General features: G+C 40.7%; 1 protein-coding gene across 2 annotated transcripts in view; it reads right to left on the bottom strand.

Annotated features, from left to right (window-relative positions):
• spock3 (SPARC (osteonectin), cwcv and kazal like domains proteoglycan 3) overlaps window positions 1–22,071 on the bottom strand; it is a 560,650-nt gene that overhangs the window by 17,921 nt on the left and 520,658 nt on the right. For both annotated transcript variants that reach the window (XM_043698527.2, XM_043698526.2), the window contains exon 9: window positions 12,699–12,920. In XM_043698527.2, the coding sequence (XP_043554462.2) occupies window positions 12,699–12,920 (222 nt within the window). The remainder of the gene's footprint in view (window positions 1–12,698; window positions 12,921–22,071) is intronic.

The raw sequence follows: 22,071 nt of genomic DNA, 5'->3' as shown, positions 1-22,071 counted from the left end.
TTGAACACCAGGCCATTGTTTCTACAATGGTCATTAATAGCATTTCATCTGATGTTCTCCCCCTACTGCCTCCAAGCTCATAGTCTCCCAAATCTGCACAACCCACTTATACCTTCTTCCTAAAATCCACAAACAGGATTGGCTTGGCAAACCATTGTTTCTGCTTGCTCCTGCCTCACAGAACTAATCTATTCCTACCTTGACATGATTTTTGCTCTCCTAGTTCAATCCCATTCTGCTTACATCCACGATTCTTCTGACACTTTATGCAAGTTTCAGAATTTCCTGTTTGCAGGCTCCAGCCACCTCCTTTTCATCATGAATGTCCATCCCCCATCAGGATGGTCTCAGGGATCTCCTCTTATTCCTGGAAGAAAGGCCTGAACTATCTGATCCAACACCACCCCCCTCCACCCGGCCAAGCTTGTCCTCACTTCGGACAACTTCTTTAAATCCTTCCTCTTTCTTCAGGTCAAAAAGGTGGCCATGGGTACCCGAATGGGCCCCAGTTATCCCCGTCTCTTTGTGGGGTATGTGGAACATTCTTTGTTCCAGTTCTACTCTGGGCTCCACTCTCAAATCTTTCTCCTGCACACCAATGACGTCATTACTTCTGCCTCCCTCTCAGGCAGTATTGGAAAAGTTTATCAATTTTGCTTCCTGCTCTCACCTTTAGCTGGTTCATCTCTGATTCCTCCCTTCCTTGCCTCAACATCTCTGCTTCCATTTCTGGTGATAGGTTGGACACCAATATTCACCACAAATCCACCGACTCCCACAGTTACCTTGACTACATATCCTCACTTTCTGCTTCCTGTATAGACTCTATCCCATTCTTCCAGTTCCTCCGTCTCGGTTGCATCTGTCCCGATGATGCCGATTTCAACAAGATGGCATTGAAAATATCCATTTTCTTTCTCAGTCAAGGATTCCCGTGGTTGTTAGGGCCCTCCCGCTGGGTCTGACTATCTCCCGCACTTCGGCCCTCCCTCCCTCTCTTCCTTTCCAAGACAGCGATAGGGTCCCCCTTGTCCTAATCTAGTACACCTTAGCATTCACATCTAAAAGGTCATTAACCGCCATTTCCGCCACATCTTGTAAGCTTTCTGTGGGGATTATTCCCTCCAGGGCACGCTTGTCCACTCCTCCTCCATTCCCAAAGTGTCCCCACAGCCCCACGGCACCTTCCCATCTAATTGCAGAAGGGGTAACACTTGTCTGTTTAGTTTGTCCCTCCTCAATGCCCAAGGCTCCAGACATACATTCCAAGTGAAGTAACAACTTACTTGCACTTCGCTCTATCTGGTCCACTGTATTTGTTGCTCATGTGGTCTCCTCTTCACTGGGGTGACAAAATGCAAACAGGGTGACACCTTTATGGGGCAATTTCATTCTTCCTTTAAGTATGACCTGGAGCTTCCAATTGGCCACTACTTCAACTCACCACTGTGGTCCCCAGCTGACATCTCTCTGTCAGGCCGTCTGCAGTGCTCCAGTGAAGCTCAGTGCAAGCTGGAAGAACAGCACCTCATTTCCCACTTGGGGATGCTGCAGTCTTCTGGTCTGAATATCAGCTTCGATAATTTTCGGGCCTGAAATGCTTCTCCCATGTTTTAACACCAAATCCCACAGACTAGGCCTTGTCATAAAATGGTCTGCTACCACATCCAACCCGTTGTCAGCTACTAATGGTCCCCATTAGCAGCTGTTGATGCTGTGAGGTTGACCTTTACCCAACTTTTGTCCTCCCTTTCTCTGGGCTCCTTGTCCGCTTATTGTTTACTCCTCCAAATCCTTCCCCGCCCAGGTTCAACATTTCTACCAATCTTTTTCTCATTACAATCGGTTCTAAAGAAGCCTCACTGTATCTGAAATGTTAACTCTGTTTTCTCTCCACGGATGCTTCCAGATATGCTGAATTTCGTCCAGCAACTCATGTTTTTCATTTCTGCATCCGCAGTTCTTTTGGAATTGTGGTCAACTGTTCAATGTCATGTGATTCTTTGTATTAAAAATGCTACTTAAGTTGTGGTGTTTTGGGTTGAAAAAAAAACTTTGAGCTTAGAAGAAGGTAAATCTGCGTCCTGCACAATGAGAAACAGGGGAAGTTACAATTGGGACCAAAGAGAAGGCAGACTAACGCAAATAATGCCCTAAAAATGTTGGGAGTTCCAGGGTCTAGTGAGAGTGAAGAACTAAAGGAAATCAGTATCAGTAGGTAAACAGTGTTGGGGAAATCGTGGGATTAAACGAAGATAAGTCCCAGTAATCTATATCCCAGCAGTTAAAGAAGTGGTTGTAGAAATATTGGGTGCGCTGGTTGTCATCTTTCAAGATTCTATAGACCGTGCAACAGTTCCTTTGGATTGGAAGGCACCTAAAATAACCCCATTATTTAAAAAACGAGGCAGAGAGCAAACAGGAAATTATAGACTGGATTATCTGACATCAGTAGTAAAGAAAATGCCAGAGTGCATCACAAAAGTTTTAGTAGGAGAGCACTTACAAAAGGATCAGACAGAGTCAATGTGGATTTATGAAAGGGCTTGGCAAATCTACTGGAATTTTTCAAGACACACCTGGCAGAGTTAAGTGAAGCCAGCAGATGTGGTTTACTTAGCATTTTAGAATGCTTTTGAAAGGTCTTGTACAAGAAATCAGCATGAAAAGTTAAAGCACATGAGACTGGGGTTTGTGCACGGACATGATAGCAGACAGAAACAAAAAGAATAAATGGGTCTTTTTCTGAGTGGCAGCCAATGACCAGTGGGGTATCTTGGCAATCTGAGGGGGGCTTTCCCTCAGTCTTCACTTAAGTTGAAGTGAGTATAAGATAATAGCATGGTTTGGTGGCCACATATCTAATGAAGCTGCCTGGTTCTCCTTCAATACATTTAGAGGGAGAACAATTTCTGAAACAGACATGCTTTGACATAGTATGACCTGTTGACTTTCTGACATTCACTGTGCCTAGACAAATCAGTAACCCTGAGAAGAGGTGCGAGTATATGCTCCTTTGGAATTGGAAACACAACCCTATCCCTCTATGTGTACAATCTGAATATGATGGCAAAAACTTCAGATGCTGCTAATGCCAATTAATTCAGGTTGAATATTTATTACTTCTATTTTTTCCACTTTTTGGCCTTCCATTTTAATACCAAGTATGCTTTTCATTTTTAGCATCTACGAAAATCATTTCACATTGACCCCGAACTGCAGCAATAGGCTTATTCAGAATCAGCTTTATTTAAACTGCTAATTATATTCGTTCCCTTGCATTTTCTCTTCAAGAATTCAAGGTTTGGACCTAATTTTTCAGTAGCGGAGAATGGGGGGGTAAAATTTGTGGCTGTAAAGAGATGCTCTTTTTTTCAGATATTTGTAGCACTGGAGCTGATTGTCTCAAATTCTATGGGCAGTAATTACTGTTTCATAAGCTGTTGCACTGTTTTGGAACAAAAAGATCAAAACAATGGCACTTTAGAAAGGAGGAAGACAGATGAAGAGTAGTGACTCCATGGACAGTGATTCAAAGAAAATAAGCAACCTACACAGCTGTCTGACCCAGCAGTAAGCTGCATAACTGCTGCTTTTGCTGTCTGGTTTCAAATATCTCTGGCAACTATAGGGACAGACTGAATAAATTGGAGCTGTTTTCCCAGGAGCGTTGGAGGCTGACGGGTCACCTTATAGAGGTTATAAAATCATGAGGGGCATGGAGAGGGTAATTAGACATGGTCTTTTCCTTGTGGTGGGGGAGTCCAAAACTAGAAGGCATAGGTTTAAGGTGAAAGGGGAAAGATTTCAAAGGGACCGAAGGGGAAACATTTTCACGCAGAGGGTGGTGCGTGTATGAAATGAGTTGCCGGAAGAAGTGTTGGAGGCTGGTACCGAAGGGTCTGTTTCTGTACTGTACATCTCTACGACTCTGTGACTAAAAGATCAATCAGGAGAAAAAAAATTAGAATGAGAGGAAGGTAGCAATAAACCTGAAAATGTATAGCAACAGTTTCTGTTAGAAAAGGAAGTTAGTAAGTAAAGTAAGTAATAGCCCTGTGGAGTGAGAATCGGGCATGAACCATGGATAATAGGAAATTATGAATAAAATGAAAGAATAATTTGCTTCTGTCTTCACTGTGGATTCAAAAAACATACAAACAGCACTGTAAATAAGGAGGTAGATGGAAAGGAGGAACTTGGTGAAATTACAATCACTAGGGAGGTGGTATTGAGCAGGCAGCACCTGAGGAGCAAGAGAGTTAACATTTTACGCTTAACCTCTCATCAGGACTTTGGGGGTGTGGGGGGAGAAGGAAACTGAGAAATAAATAGGTGGGAGAGGGGAAGGCAATTGGGATCGTGATAGGTGAGTGAAGGTACGAGGTGATTGTGGTAGGAAATGTGCAGATAAGTGGGAAGGAATTTGGAAATGTAGGTCAGATCAAGAGGGCAGAGCCAAGTTGGAGAGTTGGATCTGGGAAGGGGAGATCTGACCTACCTGTCCAACTTCCTCCCCACCTATCCACTCTACATTTCTCACCAACCTATCACAATCACAACATTTAAAAGGGGGGAGGGGGAGGGGAAACAATAGGTGAGGATGGAGCCCAGAGAGAAAGAGAAAAACAGTCGTCACTCACTAACTGTCCCATAAGCAACTATTCATTCTCCCAGGTTGACCTTTGTTCATCAACACTCCCTAGGATCTTAGGCACGATGGCACAGACAGAGGTTAGCACTGCTGCCTCACAGCACCAGGGTCCCAGGTTCGATTCCAGCCTCAGGTGACTGTCTGTGTAGAGTTTGTACATTCTCCCCGTGTCTGCGTGGGTTTCCTCCGGGTGCTCTGGTTTCCTCCCACAGTCCAAAAATGTGCAGGTCAGGTGAATTGGCTATGTTAAATTGCCCATTGTGTTAGATGCATTAGTTAGAGGGAAATGGGGCTGGGTGGGTTACTCATCAGAGGGTAGGTGTGGACTTGTTGGGCTGAAGGGCCTGTTTCCACACTGTAGGAAATCTATTCTAATCTAATTAAGTGTATAAGTCCTGCTAAGATTTGCTTTCCCAAAATGCAGCACCTCACATTTATCTAAACTAAACTCCATTTGCCACATCTCAGCCCATTGGCCCATCGATCAAGATCCCGGTGTAATCTGAGGTAACCTTCTTCGCTATCCACTACACCTCCAAGTTTGGTGTCATCAGCAAACTTACTAACTATAAGCCTTCCCCATGGTAGGCTTATGCGGAAAGTCAGGAGGCATGGGATAGAGGGAAATTTGGCCAATTGGATAGAAAACTGGCTAACCGGTCGAAGGCAGAGAGTGGTGGTAGATGGTAAATACTCAGCCTGGAGCCCAGTTACAAGTGGAGTTCCGCAGGGATCAGTTCTGGGTCCTCTGCTGTTTGTAATTTTTATTAATGACTTAGATGAGGGAGTTGAAGGGTGGGTCAGTAAATTTGCAGATGATACGAAGATAGGTGGAGTTGTGGACAGTGAGGAGGGCTGTTGTCGGCTGCAGAGGGACTTAGATATGATGCAGAGCTGGGCTGAGGAGTGGCAGATGGAGTTCAACCCTGCCAAGTGTGAGGTTGTCCATTTTGGAAGAACAAATAAGAATGCGGAATACATGGTTAATGGTAGGGTTCTTAGTCAGGTGGAGGAACAGAGGGATCTTGGGGTCTATGTACATAGATCTTTGAAGGTTGCCACTCAGGTGGATAGAGTTTGTAAGAAGGCCTATGGAGTATTATCGTTCATTAGCAGAGGGATTGAATTCAAGAGTCGTGAAGTGATGTTGCAGCTGTACAGGACTTTGGTTAGGCCACAGTTGGAGTACTGTGTGCAGTTCTGGTCGCCTCACTTTAGAAAAGATGTGGAAGCTTTGGAGAGGGTGCAGAGAAGATTTACCAGGATGTTGCCTGGAATGGAGAGGAAGTCGTACGAGGATAGGTTGAGAGTTCTCGGCCTTTTCTCGTTGGAACGGCGAAGGATGAGGGGTGACTTGATAGAGGTTTATAAGATGATCAGAGGAATAGATAGAGTAGACAGTCAGAAACTTTTTCCCCAGGTACAACAGAGTGTTACAAGGGGACATAAATTTAAGGTGAAGGGTGGAAGGTATAGGGGAGATGTCAGGGGTGGGTTCTTTACCCAGAGAGTGGTGGGGGCATGGAATGCGCTGCCCGTGGGAGTGGTGGAGTCGGAATCATTGGCGACCTTTAAGCGGCATTTGGATAGGTACATGGATGGGTACTTAATCTAGGTTAGAAGTTCGGCACAACATCGTGGGCCGAAGGGCCTGTTCTGTGCTGTATTGTTCTATGTTCTATGTTCTATACCTCTTATGCTCACATCCAAATCATTTATGTAAATGACAAAAAGTAGTGGACCCAGCACTGATCATTGTGGCACTCCATTGGTCACAGGCCTCCAACCTGAAAAACAACCCTCTACCACCACCCTCTGTCTTCTACCTTTGAGCCAGTTCTGTATCCAAATGGAGAGTTCTCTCTGTATTCAATGAGATCTAACTTTGCTCACCAGTCTCCCATGGGGAACCTTGTCGAACACCTTACTGAAGTCCATATATATCACATCTACTGCTCTGCACTCATAAATCTCTTTGTTACTTCTTCAAAAAACTCAATCAAGTTTGTGAGACATGATTTCCCATGCACAAAGCCATGTTGACTATCCCTAATCAGTCCTTGCCTTTCCAAATACACATACATCCTGTCCCTCAGGATTCCCTCCAACAACTTGTTTAAAATCAATTAATTTCAAAGGTTATTGTCCTTTCTAACCCTCTTAAAAGACTGTAAACATCCATTTTAACACTGTCTAAAACCCAAACTGATGAAAATGCCATAGACCATTTCTTCAGTTGAATCATTCAAAGCTGTTACGTGCTGTGCATTATTACTATTCATTATTACCATGGCATTGTCTTGGGAAATTCAATTTTAACAACATCATAAATCAATCAGGCAATTGATTGCACCGCCGTTGCACCGAATGTTCTAATTTGTAATTTAAAAGCAAAAGACATATCTGCAGCAGTCCAAAACCCATCCTGCAGCTCTATTCTCTTCATATAACCCTGCATTTTTCTCTTCAAATTTTAATTCATTTGGCTTTAAAACATTTCATTGTATCAGCCTCAACTACTACTTGCGGCAGAGCATTCCCTGCCTTGACATTCTTTACGTCAACAGATTACATCTAATCTCTATTGAGAATATTAAAGTGATAACAACCAGTGTAAACAGATTTTTCTTATAATCCCTCATAAGTTGCCATTAGGCCACAACAAGCAAAGTAAATGATTGGAAATTTATTATCTGAAAATAGACAAGCTGCCTGCGGAGGTAGTGCTTCCAGTGCTGACAACTTAGCTGGGAAATATTATAACTTATATTTTGTAGGACGTATGAATTTCAGACCCAACTATCCACTGTAAGTAATTTCATCTTACAGTACTCAAGTCTTTTTTCTCAGTTGTATCTTTCCATTCTTGAGAACAGCCCAATGAATCCAAGATTCTGAGTTCTTAAAGGCTTTGATGTCTTTCTGGGTGGTCTAAAGTTGCACACTGTGTTCTGTAATCTTCACCACTGCTGTGTACAAATATATCAAAGTTTGTTGTTCCAGATATAATAGTTAATTGCTAGAGGTTGCAGAGAAACCAAAGCAGCATTGCATCAAGAAGTATGAGCAAAAATACCAATAATTCTTGCAGGAAACCTTTTAGAGGCTGGCATTATACCTGACAGACTTGTGGCTGAGGCAGGAGAATCATTGCAGCAGAGTGCTTCATTGCTTAAGGTGTCCTAACCACCTGCAACTGTTTCATCAATGACTTTCCCCCTATGTCAAAGTCAGGAAGTGTGGGTACTGTTGGATTCCACAACCTTGAATTCCATTCATAAGTCTTCTGATAATAAAGCAGCTCCTACCAACCATTCCAAATGTGGCCTGAAGGTAGTGACCATTACAACTGTGTCTTCTATTTAATTTATAACCTTATTGCTGATTCTTCCAGCATCAACACCTTGGAGTTAACATTATCTAGATTTTACTTAGATTACTTACAGAGTGGAAACAGGCCCTTTGGCCCAACAAGTCCACACTGACCCGCCAAAGCGCAACTCACCCAGACCCATTCCCCTACACCTAACACTACGGGCAACTTAGCATGGCCAATTCACCTAACCTGCACATTTTTGGACTGTGGGAGGAAACCGGAGCACCCGGAGGAAACCCACATAGACACGGGGAGAATGTGCAAACTCCACACAGTTAGTCGCCTGAGGTGGGAATTGAACCCGGGTCTCTGGCGCTGTGAAGCAGCAGTGCTAACTGCTGTGCCAATGTTCTGCCCATTTTGAATGCTATAGTTTCAAGAGCAGGCTAGTGACTCTATGTCCTTTGATGAGGACTTAATTCCTAACAAGTCATTCACAAGGTTCAGTCAGGAATGTGATGAAATACTCACAACGTGGCATCAAAATAAACAGAGACAGTATCAGTGCACTGACTCACAGTCCTGAAACTCAGATGGTTAACAACAACAGACAAGTTGATAGGTTTCAATAGGATGCTTTAAACTGATAACAACAGAAAGACTGACAATGTGCATGTTGTGGTCCACCAGAAAAATACAGTTCTGATAGCACCGGAGATAAAATTAAGCAGAGTCTGAACTGTTAAAAAGACAGAGAAGGCAGGGTTCAGAGAATGTGTTCTGTATGTTTGGCTTCAATTTGTAGCTTCAATTTATAGAGCAAGTTGAAAACTATCCATGTTGAAACAAGGGTTCTCCTGCAGTCACGGACAGAAGGGGAGAGGCAGGAGGGCTTTTGTGGCACTGTTGTAGTGTTGCTATCCCTGAACTAGGGAGCCTGGTTGATGTGTTATGTGTTCCAGAGGCACATAGTAACATCCCCTGCATAGGTTGATTAGAAAATATCTTGAAGACTACAGGAAAAGAATAAAGGTTGGCATTGGGATAGAATTGAAAAGAAGCACAGTCAGGAACTGTCAGCATGGAACCCATCTTCTTTCATCATTTGCTATAACCCGCTCTTCATCTAAGTCTTTGCCAGCACATGAAAGGCATTCATCATTGTTCACATGCTGTGAATGATGTATATTCATTCTTCAATATGAAACTATACACTAATATCTATCTTCTTGTCACATCTTTATGCATATCTATATTCATTCACTACAGGCACAGGACCATAGCTAAGGCTCTTACATAAGACTATAATGCAGTTGTGCAGAATACTCGATATAGTTCTAAGGATTAACTCAAAGAACCAAACTGCCTTCTCAATCAAAGTGAAGGTCACAATAATCCTAATATTTGATGCATTCAGATTCTTACAAGCTGCCATACACCTTGGACACATGATCAGTATGTCCTGATATGTAGCACCAATATGTACTTTGATCATTACAGAACCATTATTCAAAAGAACCTCAAAATATCCAGTTGCCAAAGAACTTGCAAAACAAGAGAAATATTTGCTGTGATAGGCTGGCTAACGCTTTCAGAATACAATGTACGGTTGATGCCAAATGGTAAGTGCATTGACATGGCATTACAAATGAATAGAAAAAGTTCTGCTTCTCCAACATTTCGCTTGTTTGTTACCACTAACACTACACTGTGTACATAAATGACATTTGCCAGTGCAGGCATGATGGACCAAGTGGCCTCATTTTGTACCGTAACAATTCGATGATGCTGTGACATTGGTCTGCTAGCTTGCATGATCTCCTTGCTATAATGTCAGGGCCTTGCTCAAATACTTGGCTACTTGTTGGACAGCTTCGAGTGGCACTGACTACAACACTGAGCCTGTGATACTTTCATCTAAAAGATTCGACATAAGGACTGCTGTTGAGCAGTTGGAAAGTGAGTATTTTGAAAAATATTGTATCATTTACTAGTGCAGTCAAACCAGTGTGCTCTCTTAAATAAGGACAATTACAGAGTTCTAAAGAGTGGTCTAAAGTGGGGTAGGAGAAAAGATATTTCACAACACTTAGGGAAAAAAATATTCTGGTCAAAACGAATAAATTGTTGACAAGGGTGAACCACCCATGCTTAACAAATGAACTAAAGGGGAGTATCCAATCAAAAACTAAGGCAGATTAAAGTGGCAAAATCAGTCACAGGATTGGTAATCTTTTAGCAGATGACTAAAAAGCTATTAAAAAAAGGAGAAAATTGATTATGGATATACTGGCATTGGAGGTAGTTCAAAAGAGTTCCCTAGACTGACTCTTGGGATGAGAAAGTTGATTTTTCCAGAACAGACAAACAGATTAGGCATTTATTCACTGCAGTGCAGAAGAATGAGAATGAGCTGAATGAATCATACAAAATTCTGAGTGGGCTTAATATGGTATATGTTGACAAGATGTTTCCATTAGTGGGTGTATCTCAAATTAGTGGATATTGTTACACATTAAGGGGACACTCATACAAAACTGAGATCAAAGGAATTTCTTCTCTTAGAGAAAGTCTGGAATTCTCTCCTCAAGAGGGTTGTGGCAGTTGGATTACTGAAAGTATATAAAGAGATGGTTGATAGACTTCTGAAATATTGAAGGGTTGAGGGTTTTGAGAAACTAGCATAAAATATGAGTTGAGGCCTGGGACAGATTAGCTATGATCTTGTAGAATGGCAGGACAGACTTGAGGGAGTGAAATGGCCTACTCCTGTTCCCATTACTTATACAGAGAATCTAGATCTAGGAGTCACTACCTACAAATAATGGGATATCCATTTACGAATTGAGAATATTCTTTGTCTCTCAGATGATCGTTTGTTTTCAGAAGTTCTTTTCTCTGAAGGCTGTGAAAGTAGAGGCTTGAGTAATTTTAAGGCAAAGATTAAAAAGTTCTTGGTAAGCAAGTGTGTAAAAGGTTATCAAGGATATTTGGGAATGTACAGTTGAAGTTACAATTAAATCAGCCATGGGATAATGGCGCAGGATCAAGGGACTACAGATTCATCTGACCCTAACTCATGTTTGTATTACAAGGCTCTCACTGACCTTTCTTTCTCATGAGGACTGGATTCTGACCATTAGTCAACATTTATTACAAGTCCCTGTGGAAGATTTCCTTCCTCATGAAAGTTCTGTAGAGATGTGAATGGGAGAATATCCTATCAGGCAGTGGTATCACTGGGTGGGCTCAATATCTGGCCTCTAACCCCACTATTAAATTCATGATAGGTACATACAATATTGCAACAGATGTCAGACAAAACACAATTAATCTCATATCTCATTGATCAAAACAACTGACTGCACATTCCACCTAGCTGCCCATAGTACCAGTGTCAAGGCACTGAATTCTCACAGCAGCCCCAGCATTGTCCTTATGTGGGACATACCTTAAGGTTTGCACACAACTGACACAGCAAGTAAGGAAGTTTGGAATGGCTAGCAATACTTTGAAACTTCCTCTAATAGCAGCGAAAGCATCACTGGTATTTTTCTTCACATGCCCTAATGACTTTAATAAATTATCCACTATAGGAGACTGGCTATAAATGTTCTACATGCATTCTATTAACATCTTCCTTCTAAAAGCAGAGTACAACCAGGGTTCAATAACTTCTCAGTCATAGCTGAGGCTTGAAGATTTTCTGATTGTCAGCGAAAGTTATCTCCTCGTCCAGGATGTTGTCATCCTGTCAAGCAGCGGTATCACTTGGCAGCCTCTGTGCCAGTCCTCTTAGCCCACTACTAGAATCATGATAGGTACTCGCAATGTTTCAACAGATCTTGGATAAATCCCGTCCTAGTATGGTGTTTCTGATCAAAATAAGTAATTGCACATTCCACCTAGTTGTCCAAGATTATTCATGTAGATGGAGAAAGTGAGGTCTGCAGATGCTGGAGATCAGAGCTGAAAATGTGTTGCTGGAAAAGCGCAGCAGGTCAGGCAGCATCCAGGGAACAGGAGAATCGACGTTTCGGGCATAAGCCCTTCTTCAGGAATGAGAAAAGTTTGTCCAGCTAGCTAAGATAAAATGTTTTATCTTAGCCTGCTGGACAAACTTTTCTCATTCCTGAAGAAGGGCTTATGCCCGAAACGTCGATTCTCCTGTTCCCTATTCATGTAGATGCACAGACTGACTGCATGGCTCTATGATTTACCCAGTGAAAACATGATTCCCCAGACAATGTGAAAAGCACTGTAAAATAATTGACTTTATTTTCAGTCATGCATTGTTTGCTATTTTCAATTAATTTTAATTTTGTTTTATAGGCAAAATATGCACTGGGATTTTAATTTTATGGATGTTTATCATTCACAATAGCATCCAATGTAAATAGTATTTGTAACAGCGATATATATTAAAATAGAAGAAGGAAAATAAGATTTTAAGTGCCGAAGAATATCACTGACGTCAAGTGTATTTTATAAAAGTCAGATAGGAATCATAAACATAAAAGTTCCATCAAAGCTGGGCAATTACATTGCAATAAATTCAGAAATAAAGCAACAGAGGTAATCTTGTGAGGATATGCTGTCAGTGAAGCCTCACTAGACAAAAGTATTGTTAGTCCATCTCTAACCTTTAACCCAATCCTGGCACTTAAGTCTTTCAAAGTTGCCACTAACATTGTGAGCCTTATGATTTCTGACCTTGATTTTTCTCACCTTGATTTCTCTGAAAGCAGTAGCACCACTCATTGTTGGAAATGCGACCATCTCTGTATGTATCACATGAATTGAAAAATGGCTTCATGCACTGATCATGGTTGTCAAAATAAATGCTTCCCAGTTCTGACTGATCGAGCAGCAGGTCATAGTTTGTGTCCAGTCTGTTAAACATCCATCCAAGTGAGTCCTTACAAATGGGTAGAATACTGGTGTCAAATCCTAAGGAACAGAGGGGAAAGAAGTAACTACTTTTATTGAATAAAGCTCCTTATTTGTCAATTACTGACACAAGAACTGAAGATTTAATGTGAATCATTCATATTAGCGACAAAGGCATTCAACAAATGCAAAGTAATAATATGTAACAATAATGCAACAATCAGATTCAACAAAACTTGAAAATCATGATTGACCACTAAATATACTATTACTTTCAACCATGTTTGTTGGCTATGATATCTCTAGAAAATCAATAACCTTTATAGGAAGGAGAAATTTAGAAGCATAATAGCTAACCAAACTGGGCCATAATAACCTTAAGTATGCCAAGGCAGATGTATTGAAATTTTATTCTCGATTATTCAAACGAGTGCAACGGGAGTCCATAATTGGCTTTCAAAATAAGGATGAGATCAATAGTACTCACTACTATTTATGTACAAGTCCTACAATATTCTCAGACTTCAGACTTGTGGTTTATTGTGGAAACCCAAAAGTTTCACCCAGAGTGTCTGTTGCTAACATTTTGAAAATGACATCTCACTGCTGTTACGCTGTCCTTGGTTTTCATAAAAACAGTGATTCTGAAAGGTCTCGGCCTGGATAGGCTTTAGGGCCAATTCGATTATAGTTAACAGATCCTGCCTCAGGCAAAAGGCTTTCAAGTTTAAAAACAATTTGTATAATGAAAGGGGAGTGGCCAGTTCTCTCAGTGCAGCTTTTCTCTGGTTTGGTTTGGTTTTAGCAAGCAGCCATGGTGAAGCTGCTGACCCAAAGCAGCAGGTCCATACTGACCCTCCCTCTCTCTGACATCTCTCCTGTAAGACCCTCTGTTTGACTTTACCTTTTTTGCCAAGGGATGTTTATGGAGATTGTTGCAAGTATTTAGAACAGTATCATTAAGTTGGGGTTTTCTGTTTGGTTTTAAGAGGGGTTAAGTTATTCTGTGTTCTGTCCTCTTTTGTTTGTGTTCCATTCGGTAATCTTGTGAATAAATTTGGTTTTGTTTAAAACCAAGTGGTTTGACCAGCTACATCGTTCCTGGAATATCTGCGTTACACCTGCTTAAGACAATAAGCAAAGTTAGGGTTCGGGCTACTTTCTTGAAATGTTTTGAGGAGGTTTGGCCTGGTCCATAACACTGCCTAATTCACCAATCAAATACTCTGAATGGCATTAATTTACTTTATTTGTATAGTAGATATAAACATTTTTGCACTCTCCAAATCCAATCAATCTTTCCCACTTTTCATTCCCTCTCCTACTACCTGCTTTGAGTTTGAAATCAAACACTTTAATTTGTTTCTCCCTCTTAGCTCTTTTGCTGTTTATTTCATAATTATTCATCCTAATTCCTTCAAGATATAAACAGTTGTTTAACCTGATCATTTAGCTCCTAGATACTCAGTTTTCTTTGCTGGATTATCAGCTTGCACTTTCAGTAAACAGTCTTAATGTGCAAGGGCAATTTTAATTAACAGCAGATGCCATTAGATGTTCTGTCGTGTAAATTATGTCCCATGATACTTTCAGAATCCTTGCTGACGGTAACAGAGAAAAAGTCAGATCCCAGGGTGAGTCCTGGTTTGATAGATCCTAAAAGTTTAGTTTTACTTTTTTATGACTGCGGTCGTCATATTCAAAAAAGGCTGCAATGGTGCTTTTAACTAAGAACATAAAAGTTTATTACACACAATAGGAAAATAAAACATTCCATTACATTATATAACAACTATTTGAAGCAATCTCATTATAAATATCAAAACTAGAGATTGAACACTTTTACCCTCAATTACAACCTTACAAATGCTCAAACCTTCAGTGAAGGTTAACCAACTCCACATTCCAGTTCCCTTGCTCGGTTGGCACAAATGTAATTAGTTTCTTCATGGAAAACCCCTGCAGCCATTTGATACTATCTTCTTCAGTTAATACCTCATCCTGAGACCTTAATCAAGCTGCAATCAAGCAGCTGAGTAAAAGGGAGCGGTTAGACAAGTTAGGAATTTTTTCTTTAGAGGGTAAGAGACTGAGGGCGGATGTTATAGAAGTCTGTAAGATCATGAGAGGCGTGGGTAGGGTGAATGCACTCAGTTTTTTTCCCAGGGTTGGGGAATCGAGGACTAGAGGGCATCAGTTTAAGTTAACAAGGGAAAAAAACTAAAGGGAACATGAGGGGCGATATTTTTACACAGAATGGTATGCATGTGGAATGAGCTGTCAGAGGAAGTGATTGAGACAGGTACATTAACAACATTTAAAAGGCATTTAGACAAATACTTAGATAGGAAACTCTTAGAAGGATATGGGTCAAGTGCAGGGAAATGGGGTTAGCATGAATGGACATTTTGATTGGCATAGACCAGTTTGGGCCAACAGGCTCCGTACTGTAGGACTCAATGACTAGATGACTCAGCTCACTTACTATCTAATATATTCCAACAAGAGCAATAAGCTTTACCAAACAAGACAGGCACACTACTTGATATCAGCAAATCTAACCAGGGGAGCTAAGTGGGGCTTAACTAAAATGTAAAGACATTTGAAGAGATTCAGATAAAGATGGTTTAAGTAGAAATCGATGGTTGGGAACAGAACTTAAAAGGGCATAGTTGTAATGGGTACTGGGAAGATCATGGTGAATAGAGGGAGGAAACTGGGATGCAGAGGGAAGAATCACAGTGATGGGAGCAAAGGGGAATAGAAAGGATCAGAACTATAACTTAAAGTGCACTAGAAAGGGAGAAATAACAGGTACATTATATAAGGGATGGTGCAATGCAAGGCTGCCATCATTTTGCTCCCATCACTGTGATTCTTCCCTCTGCATCCCAGTTTCCTCCCTCCATTCACCATGATCTTTCCAGTACCCATTACAACATGCCCTCTTATGTTCTGTTCCCAACTATCAATTTCTACCTAAACCACCTTTATCTGAATCTTTTCAAATGTTTACATGTGTTTACTGTAATTTAAAGTGCACTGGAAAGGGAGAAATAACAGGTTAATTATATGAGGAATGGTGCAATGCAAGGCTGCTTGGGAGTGGAATACAAACATAAAATATGAAATAGGAGCATAAGTAGACCATTTGGTTCCTCAAGCCTGTTTCACCATTGAATAAGATCATGACTGATTTGTTTGTGTCCTGATTTCCACCTTTCTCTCTATCCCTGCTATCCTTAGATTCCCTTGCCTAATAAAAATCTATCCACCTTAAAAACATGCGATGACACAGCCTCCACCATATTCTGAAGAGGAGTTCCAAGGTCTGAGGAGAAAATAAAAGCTCACCTCTCTCCCAAAAGGGAGATCTCTAATTGCTCTGGATCATCATTATGAGCGAACACCTTTCCACATCTTCATTGTCAAGACCATTCAGGATGTTATGCACTTCAGTCAAGTCAACCCTCTTCCAAAACCCCAGTGGAAACAAATCAAGCCTATTCAACCCATCCTCATAAGACAACTAACTCATTTCAGAAAGCAATCTTGGGGAAACTGCAAGAACATGAAGAGATAGAGTGAAAGGGCCCATACTTTCAGGAAGAGATTAAAGGAGGACAGAAGGGATGTTAGAGGAAATGAGATGGCTAGCCCATGATGGCAGAAAAAGTGTATGGTAGATGAAGGGAAGGATAAAGGATGGACAAAGCAAATAAAAAGCTAACCACCATCTCTCCCCTAAACCAGCTGACAAAAGAATATGCAACACAAATGGGAGAGCTTCCAAGATCTGTTTGCATATGCTCCTGCACAGTGCAAATATACATCTAATTAAGAAAATCAAAATAGATACGCAAAATACTGTTGTGTGAGCACTCAGCCATGGCTATAGGGTAAATATTATTGCAGCATAAAGGTGAATTTGCCCTATCAACATCAAATACGAACTTCTTAATCATGTCTCATGATTGATAGAATTTTGAGAAGAGCTCCTATAATGAATCAACAATGGGGATGGTATTGGGTGTGTAATTCCACATACCGCCATGCAGGAGTGCTCCCAGGTTCATACACCTGAAAGTTGAGGACATGATGATGAAACCATTGTGTAGGCCGTAGGTTCCAAGGATGTAAGGCTCTACCATAAGGATCATGGAAGCCACCAAAATTAGATTAAGCTAACAGCCACATGCATGGAAAGAAAATAAACATACAGATCAAGGATCTTACACAAGGCAGAACAAGGAAAGGGAAAACCAGTCAATAGTCATGGAGGATGCATTTCACCAGGCTGTGGCTGATCAACTTAACTCAGCAGCTGTATGAACTGTGGTTAATGAGGAGGAGGAAGGAGAAGAATGAATGAATGAATGTCCACTAACAGCATTCAGGAAGGCCATTATCGAACATTATCTGAAGATGCTGTTCCATTACCTGAACCACTGAGGAGGAACACTTCAGTACTTGTCTGACTGTGTCTCCAGAATAGTGACTACCTGCTGTATACTACATAACCTCGATCTACAATGGGGTGAAAACTTGCAATAGGGTTTATACCAAGAAGTGGAGATCCACCAGTCACCATTTTCTTCAGATGAGGAAGGGAGGTTGATACAGGAGCTACAACGATGACGTAAATACAGAAGAAGCCAGGGCAGCATTTAGACAAGGCTGATATTTAAACACGCTGCGGTTGCCGAGGTGCCACCAAGTCAACTTCGAGAAAAACGTTTGACACATTAAAGTCATGTTGAGTGCATAAGTGTCAACTTTCATTACAACCCGATTCCTGCAGAGTAGCTTGAGTGATACTGATTATCATACAAGCTCAGACATACATCATGAGGAGCAGTACAAAGAATGCTTAGGCTATGGGAAGAATATAACCACTGGAAAATAGAAACTGATGCTAGCTGTTTAAGTTTGGGAGATAATCAGTGTAATTTGTTCCTCTACACCTAGGCTTTTGGAAACTGAGATTTGAGACATAGAAACACAGCCCCCATGTAATCCTGTGTAACTCCATTCTAAAACTCTGACCAGGAGACTGAACAGGAGGTTATTGATGCAAAGAGAACTTAACTTCCATTTAATGCAAATAAATTGCCTTAACATTTTAAAGTAGACAATAAGCATTCCTTTGCGGTTAAAGGGATTGGGGTTAGCTCAGTTGACTTGAAGACTAGTTTTGAGATGAAGAGTGCAGCCAAGAGTGAGGGTTCAATTTCTGCTCCAGCTGAGGTTGCCACGAAGGACTGCCCTTCTTAACCTCTCCTCTCGACTGAGGCATGGTGATCCTCAGGTTAGACCACCACCATTTCTCTCTTATGAGAGAGCAACCCTGTGGTCCAGTAGGAATACTGTACTTTTACTTTTCAATTGGCTTTTAGTTATGTGATTGTGCACATATGCCAACACAAAGTCATTCACCCTCAAATCTAGCCTCTAACAGGCTTATTGGCCTTGTTTAAATACTGCCCTGGGAAGCTTTCTAGTCTTCCAAGAATCAGAGACCTTGGTCATTTCTTCATGTGGCTGTAACTTTTGCCAATGTTGCACTCGCCAGAATGTGACCCTAAGCTTCATCTACATAGATTACACATGGAGTTGAATTATTCTGCATGTGTGAAGGGTGGAGAAGAAGGCATTGACACAGTGTATCCTTGGAGGCTCACAACAATTTCTCCTCAATAGTGTGGTTTGATGGACTAGTAGAGATTACCTTATGGCTGTTCTATTTTTTGGCATTTGCTTGGGGGTGGGATCCTGAGTCTACATCAAAAATTATAAAGATTTGCGTGTGTTGTTTGTTTTTAGTGTTGCCACCCTTACTCAAGGCTTTTTTAAAGATATTCTGCTTAATATCCAGCAAGTTTGAGGCTGTCTCATTAGGTGGCTGTAGATTCCCAATCTCCCCTTTAGCGCAGACATCTTCCCCTTGCTTTCCAGCTAGTTCAGTGGACTGCTCCTTGAAAGCAATCAGCCGCTAAATTTCAAGCATCCCTCATCTCATCGCTCCAAATCTGGGCAGGGACAAGCTTATTTTGTACGCTCCTCTCCTATAGAAGGAGAGCAGTATTAAGAAACATTAGTATTTGTACATAAGCATTAAGTCTGCATTGACAGACTCAGGCAGAAATATCAATCCCAGAGCTGTGGTTATATAATACAGAGCGGTGTTAGAAGAAAGATGAGTGTGGTACAGGGGGAAATTCTGTGTGAAAAGCTTCTGAATGAAATGTGGTTCAGTGTTATCAAACAGCTACAGTTTATGAAAACAAATGATGCATTTTCAATGTGAGTGCCTTAATTACCCACGAGATGTTTATCTCAAGGCCATCTTTTGTAGCTGTGTCCTTGTCTCATGCAAGACTTTGGTTAAAGAGTGATTTAAAAAGATAATAATTATTAAAATCTCTCAGGTATTCAATGGTTGCTTCACCTGGGAGCATGCAGACTTCCTTGTAGATATTGACTATTGTGCACCTTTATTTTTATCTTTCTCTTATCATCTCATGTGAGTATCTGAGGTATGGGATAGCCCCAATCTTCTTGAGCCCAAAATCATGTTTTTTTGCCATGAAGCACTATTCTCAGAGTAATTACTTAAAATTTTCCTCCCCTCAAAAGATTGTTTATTTACGGATACCTTATTGCTGTATAAGTGATCAAGCAGTACTATTTAGAAAGTGCACCCTCTGCGTGGAAGGAAATGACATTTAAAAATAGTGACTATTCCACACTCAGGCTAGCATTTCAGCTTTGCAGTGAAGTCTACTACAGAATCAAGGCGATTCTGTGATTGAACTTTCCCTACAGTGTGTGGCATTTGCAGGCAGCAATTTGGGAAATTATAAACTAGCAGTCTTTTATCTTTAATAGGTGGAAAGCATGAGCTACATTGTTATGCTTTCCTTAGCTAAGCTTGTTGAATGGCAATATCATTGAAGTGCTGGATCACAGAATTATCATGTTCCTGACATTTCAGCTCACTCTCTGTTCATTCTCTGTCCAATAAGAGATGAACTGACTTCACTGCAGAATTGCTACTAAGTTTTAGCATACTGGAAAAGTGAACAAATAACTTCAAATAAGTTGACAAGATGCCAAAAAATAATGTCATACACAAAAAATATATTCCTGCTACTGGACTAATTTTAAGCTACAGACAGTGAAAGTATAAAAACTGTTAAGGTATCAGGAGGCATCATTCTGAAGTGTTTCTGCCTCAGCAAACACCCACTTTTGAGGAATCCACTTAATACAGGCAGGTAGTCACACATTGGAAGTGTGAAAGTCAAGAATTTTACCTTAAAATTTGAGTGTGGTCTGCATATAGCCAAATTCACCAGAAGGACCTGACAGGAGGCAAAACAGGCCAAGACAAATTGATACTTTTAAAATTCATGAGAATTGTTTCAGAATGAGAAGGACTGGGAATTGAAGTATTGGACACCCCAACACAGGCTTGCTAACTCCAATCCACTGCTGGTAGCTCTTTAAATAATCCTGCCCTCAGCCCCACCAATCTCCAACCTTGTGCTCCCTCAGCCTCCTAACCTCACTGCTACCCTCTGCTACTGAGTTAATTTCTGCTGGCTTCAGATTTAAAACAGTGAAACTGAATTGAATAAGGGCCAGAGTCAAAATGACTTCCGCCCTGCACCTGAATCAATCCAATGCAACTCAAAGTTAATACCAGGGCTTAAAAGTTCTCTCTATTACATTTTTTTCTTCATTAATGTTTTGGAACAGTATTCTCCAATTCAATCCAAAATATCCAGTTTTTGATTTATTTGTCCTAGTCTGAGCTGTTTCACACTTCACATGGTCAGCTGAATTCTCCCTCTGGATTTGAATGAATAATGACTTAAATTTGACAGAAGCATCTGCTAAAGGAAGAAATATGAAGAAATGCAGATAAGTAGGGAGAGAAAAGTAAAAAGAAATAAAAGATAAAAAGATTTGCTTTTACAAAGTGCTTTTCATGATCTCCAAACTTTTCATAGCACTTTACAGCCAATGAGTTCATATCTGAAGTATAATCATTGTTGTAATCTAGAAAACATGGCCATCATTATTGTTCTCATCAAACTCCCACAAACAGCAATACACCTGTTTTTGCGTGATGTTGATTTTGAGATAAATATTAGTCAGGAAAACAGGGATACCTCCTTGAACTTCCTAAATATGGTACCATTGGTTGTTTGTATATTCACCTGGGTGGGTAGATGCAGTCTTGATTTAAAGTCTCATCTAAAAGACAACATCAATAAACACTGCAGTGCTTCTCAGCACTGGAGATCCTTGTATATGGGTCCAAATGGGTTAATAGTAATGAAAAGCATAAGCATCATCTAATCATATGGATTTGTGTGAAACAGTGTAGGATCTTAAAGAAGTGATACTTAACATCTGGTTCTCTTCAAAGTCTCTGAAACTATGTCTATCATATCAATGTAACCCATAAGTAGATATGAACATACAATAAACCATATCTTGTTAATTACAAAAGGCTCTTCTAGTTACAGTACTAAGTGGTTCTCCTCTACTAAAATGGACCAATCAGGCCCTATTATTTACTAGAGTATAACAGAATGCTGGCGAACCTCCATTACCATCAAGCACAGGTGCAGGGATTTCTTGTTGCAATTGCACGGAGACTTGGTCAGACCACATTTATGGGATGTTAATGTTACTGGCTGGGCCAGCAGTTAACCATATTGCTATGGGTTTGGAGTCACATATTGGCCAGACCAAGTAAGGCCAGAAGTTTTTGCTTTTATAAAGGACATCAGTAAGCCAGATGATTTTTCCACAATTGACAATGGTTATAATGAGGCTACTCATAATTCCAGAATTTTATTAAATTCAAACTCCATTCTCTGCCATGGTAGGATTAAAACTTGGGTCTCCATAACACTATCTGGATCTATGGATTAGTAGCCTAGCAACAAAACACTAGGCCATTGCCATCTCCTGTTCCTGAAGTATTGTGTGAAGTTCTGGAATCCTTAACTGAGGGTAGATGCTCTGGCTACAAAGGATTACCAGAATGATTCCTGAGATGACAAGAATGACACATGAAGAGAGACTGGGATTAGTTAGGACTATATTCACTCAAATTTAGAAGATTGACAGGGGAATCTCATTGAAACATATAGAAGCTGTTTGTACGGGATAATGTGCTGCAATGCACATTTAA

Source organism: Chiloscyllium plagiosum, unplaced genomic scaffold (genome assembly GCF_037043375.1).
Source record: "Chiloscyllium plagiosum isolate Xiang-an unplaced genomic scaffold, Cpla_swu_hap1 HiC_scaffold_1, whole genome shotgun sequence".
In the NCBI taxonomy this organism is placed as follows: domain Eukaryota; kingdom Metazoa; phylum Chordata; class Chondrichthyes; order Orectolobiformes; family Hemiscylliidae; genus Chiloscyllium; species Chiloscyllium plagiosum.
The sequence above is the reverse complement of the archived record's forward strand: the minus strand, read 5'-3'. Positions and strand labels throughout refer to the sequence as shown.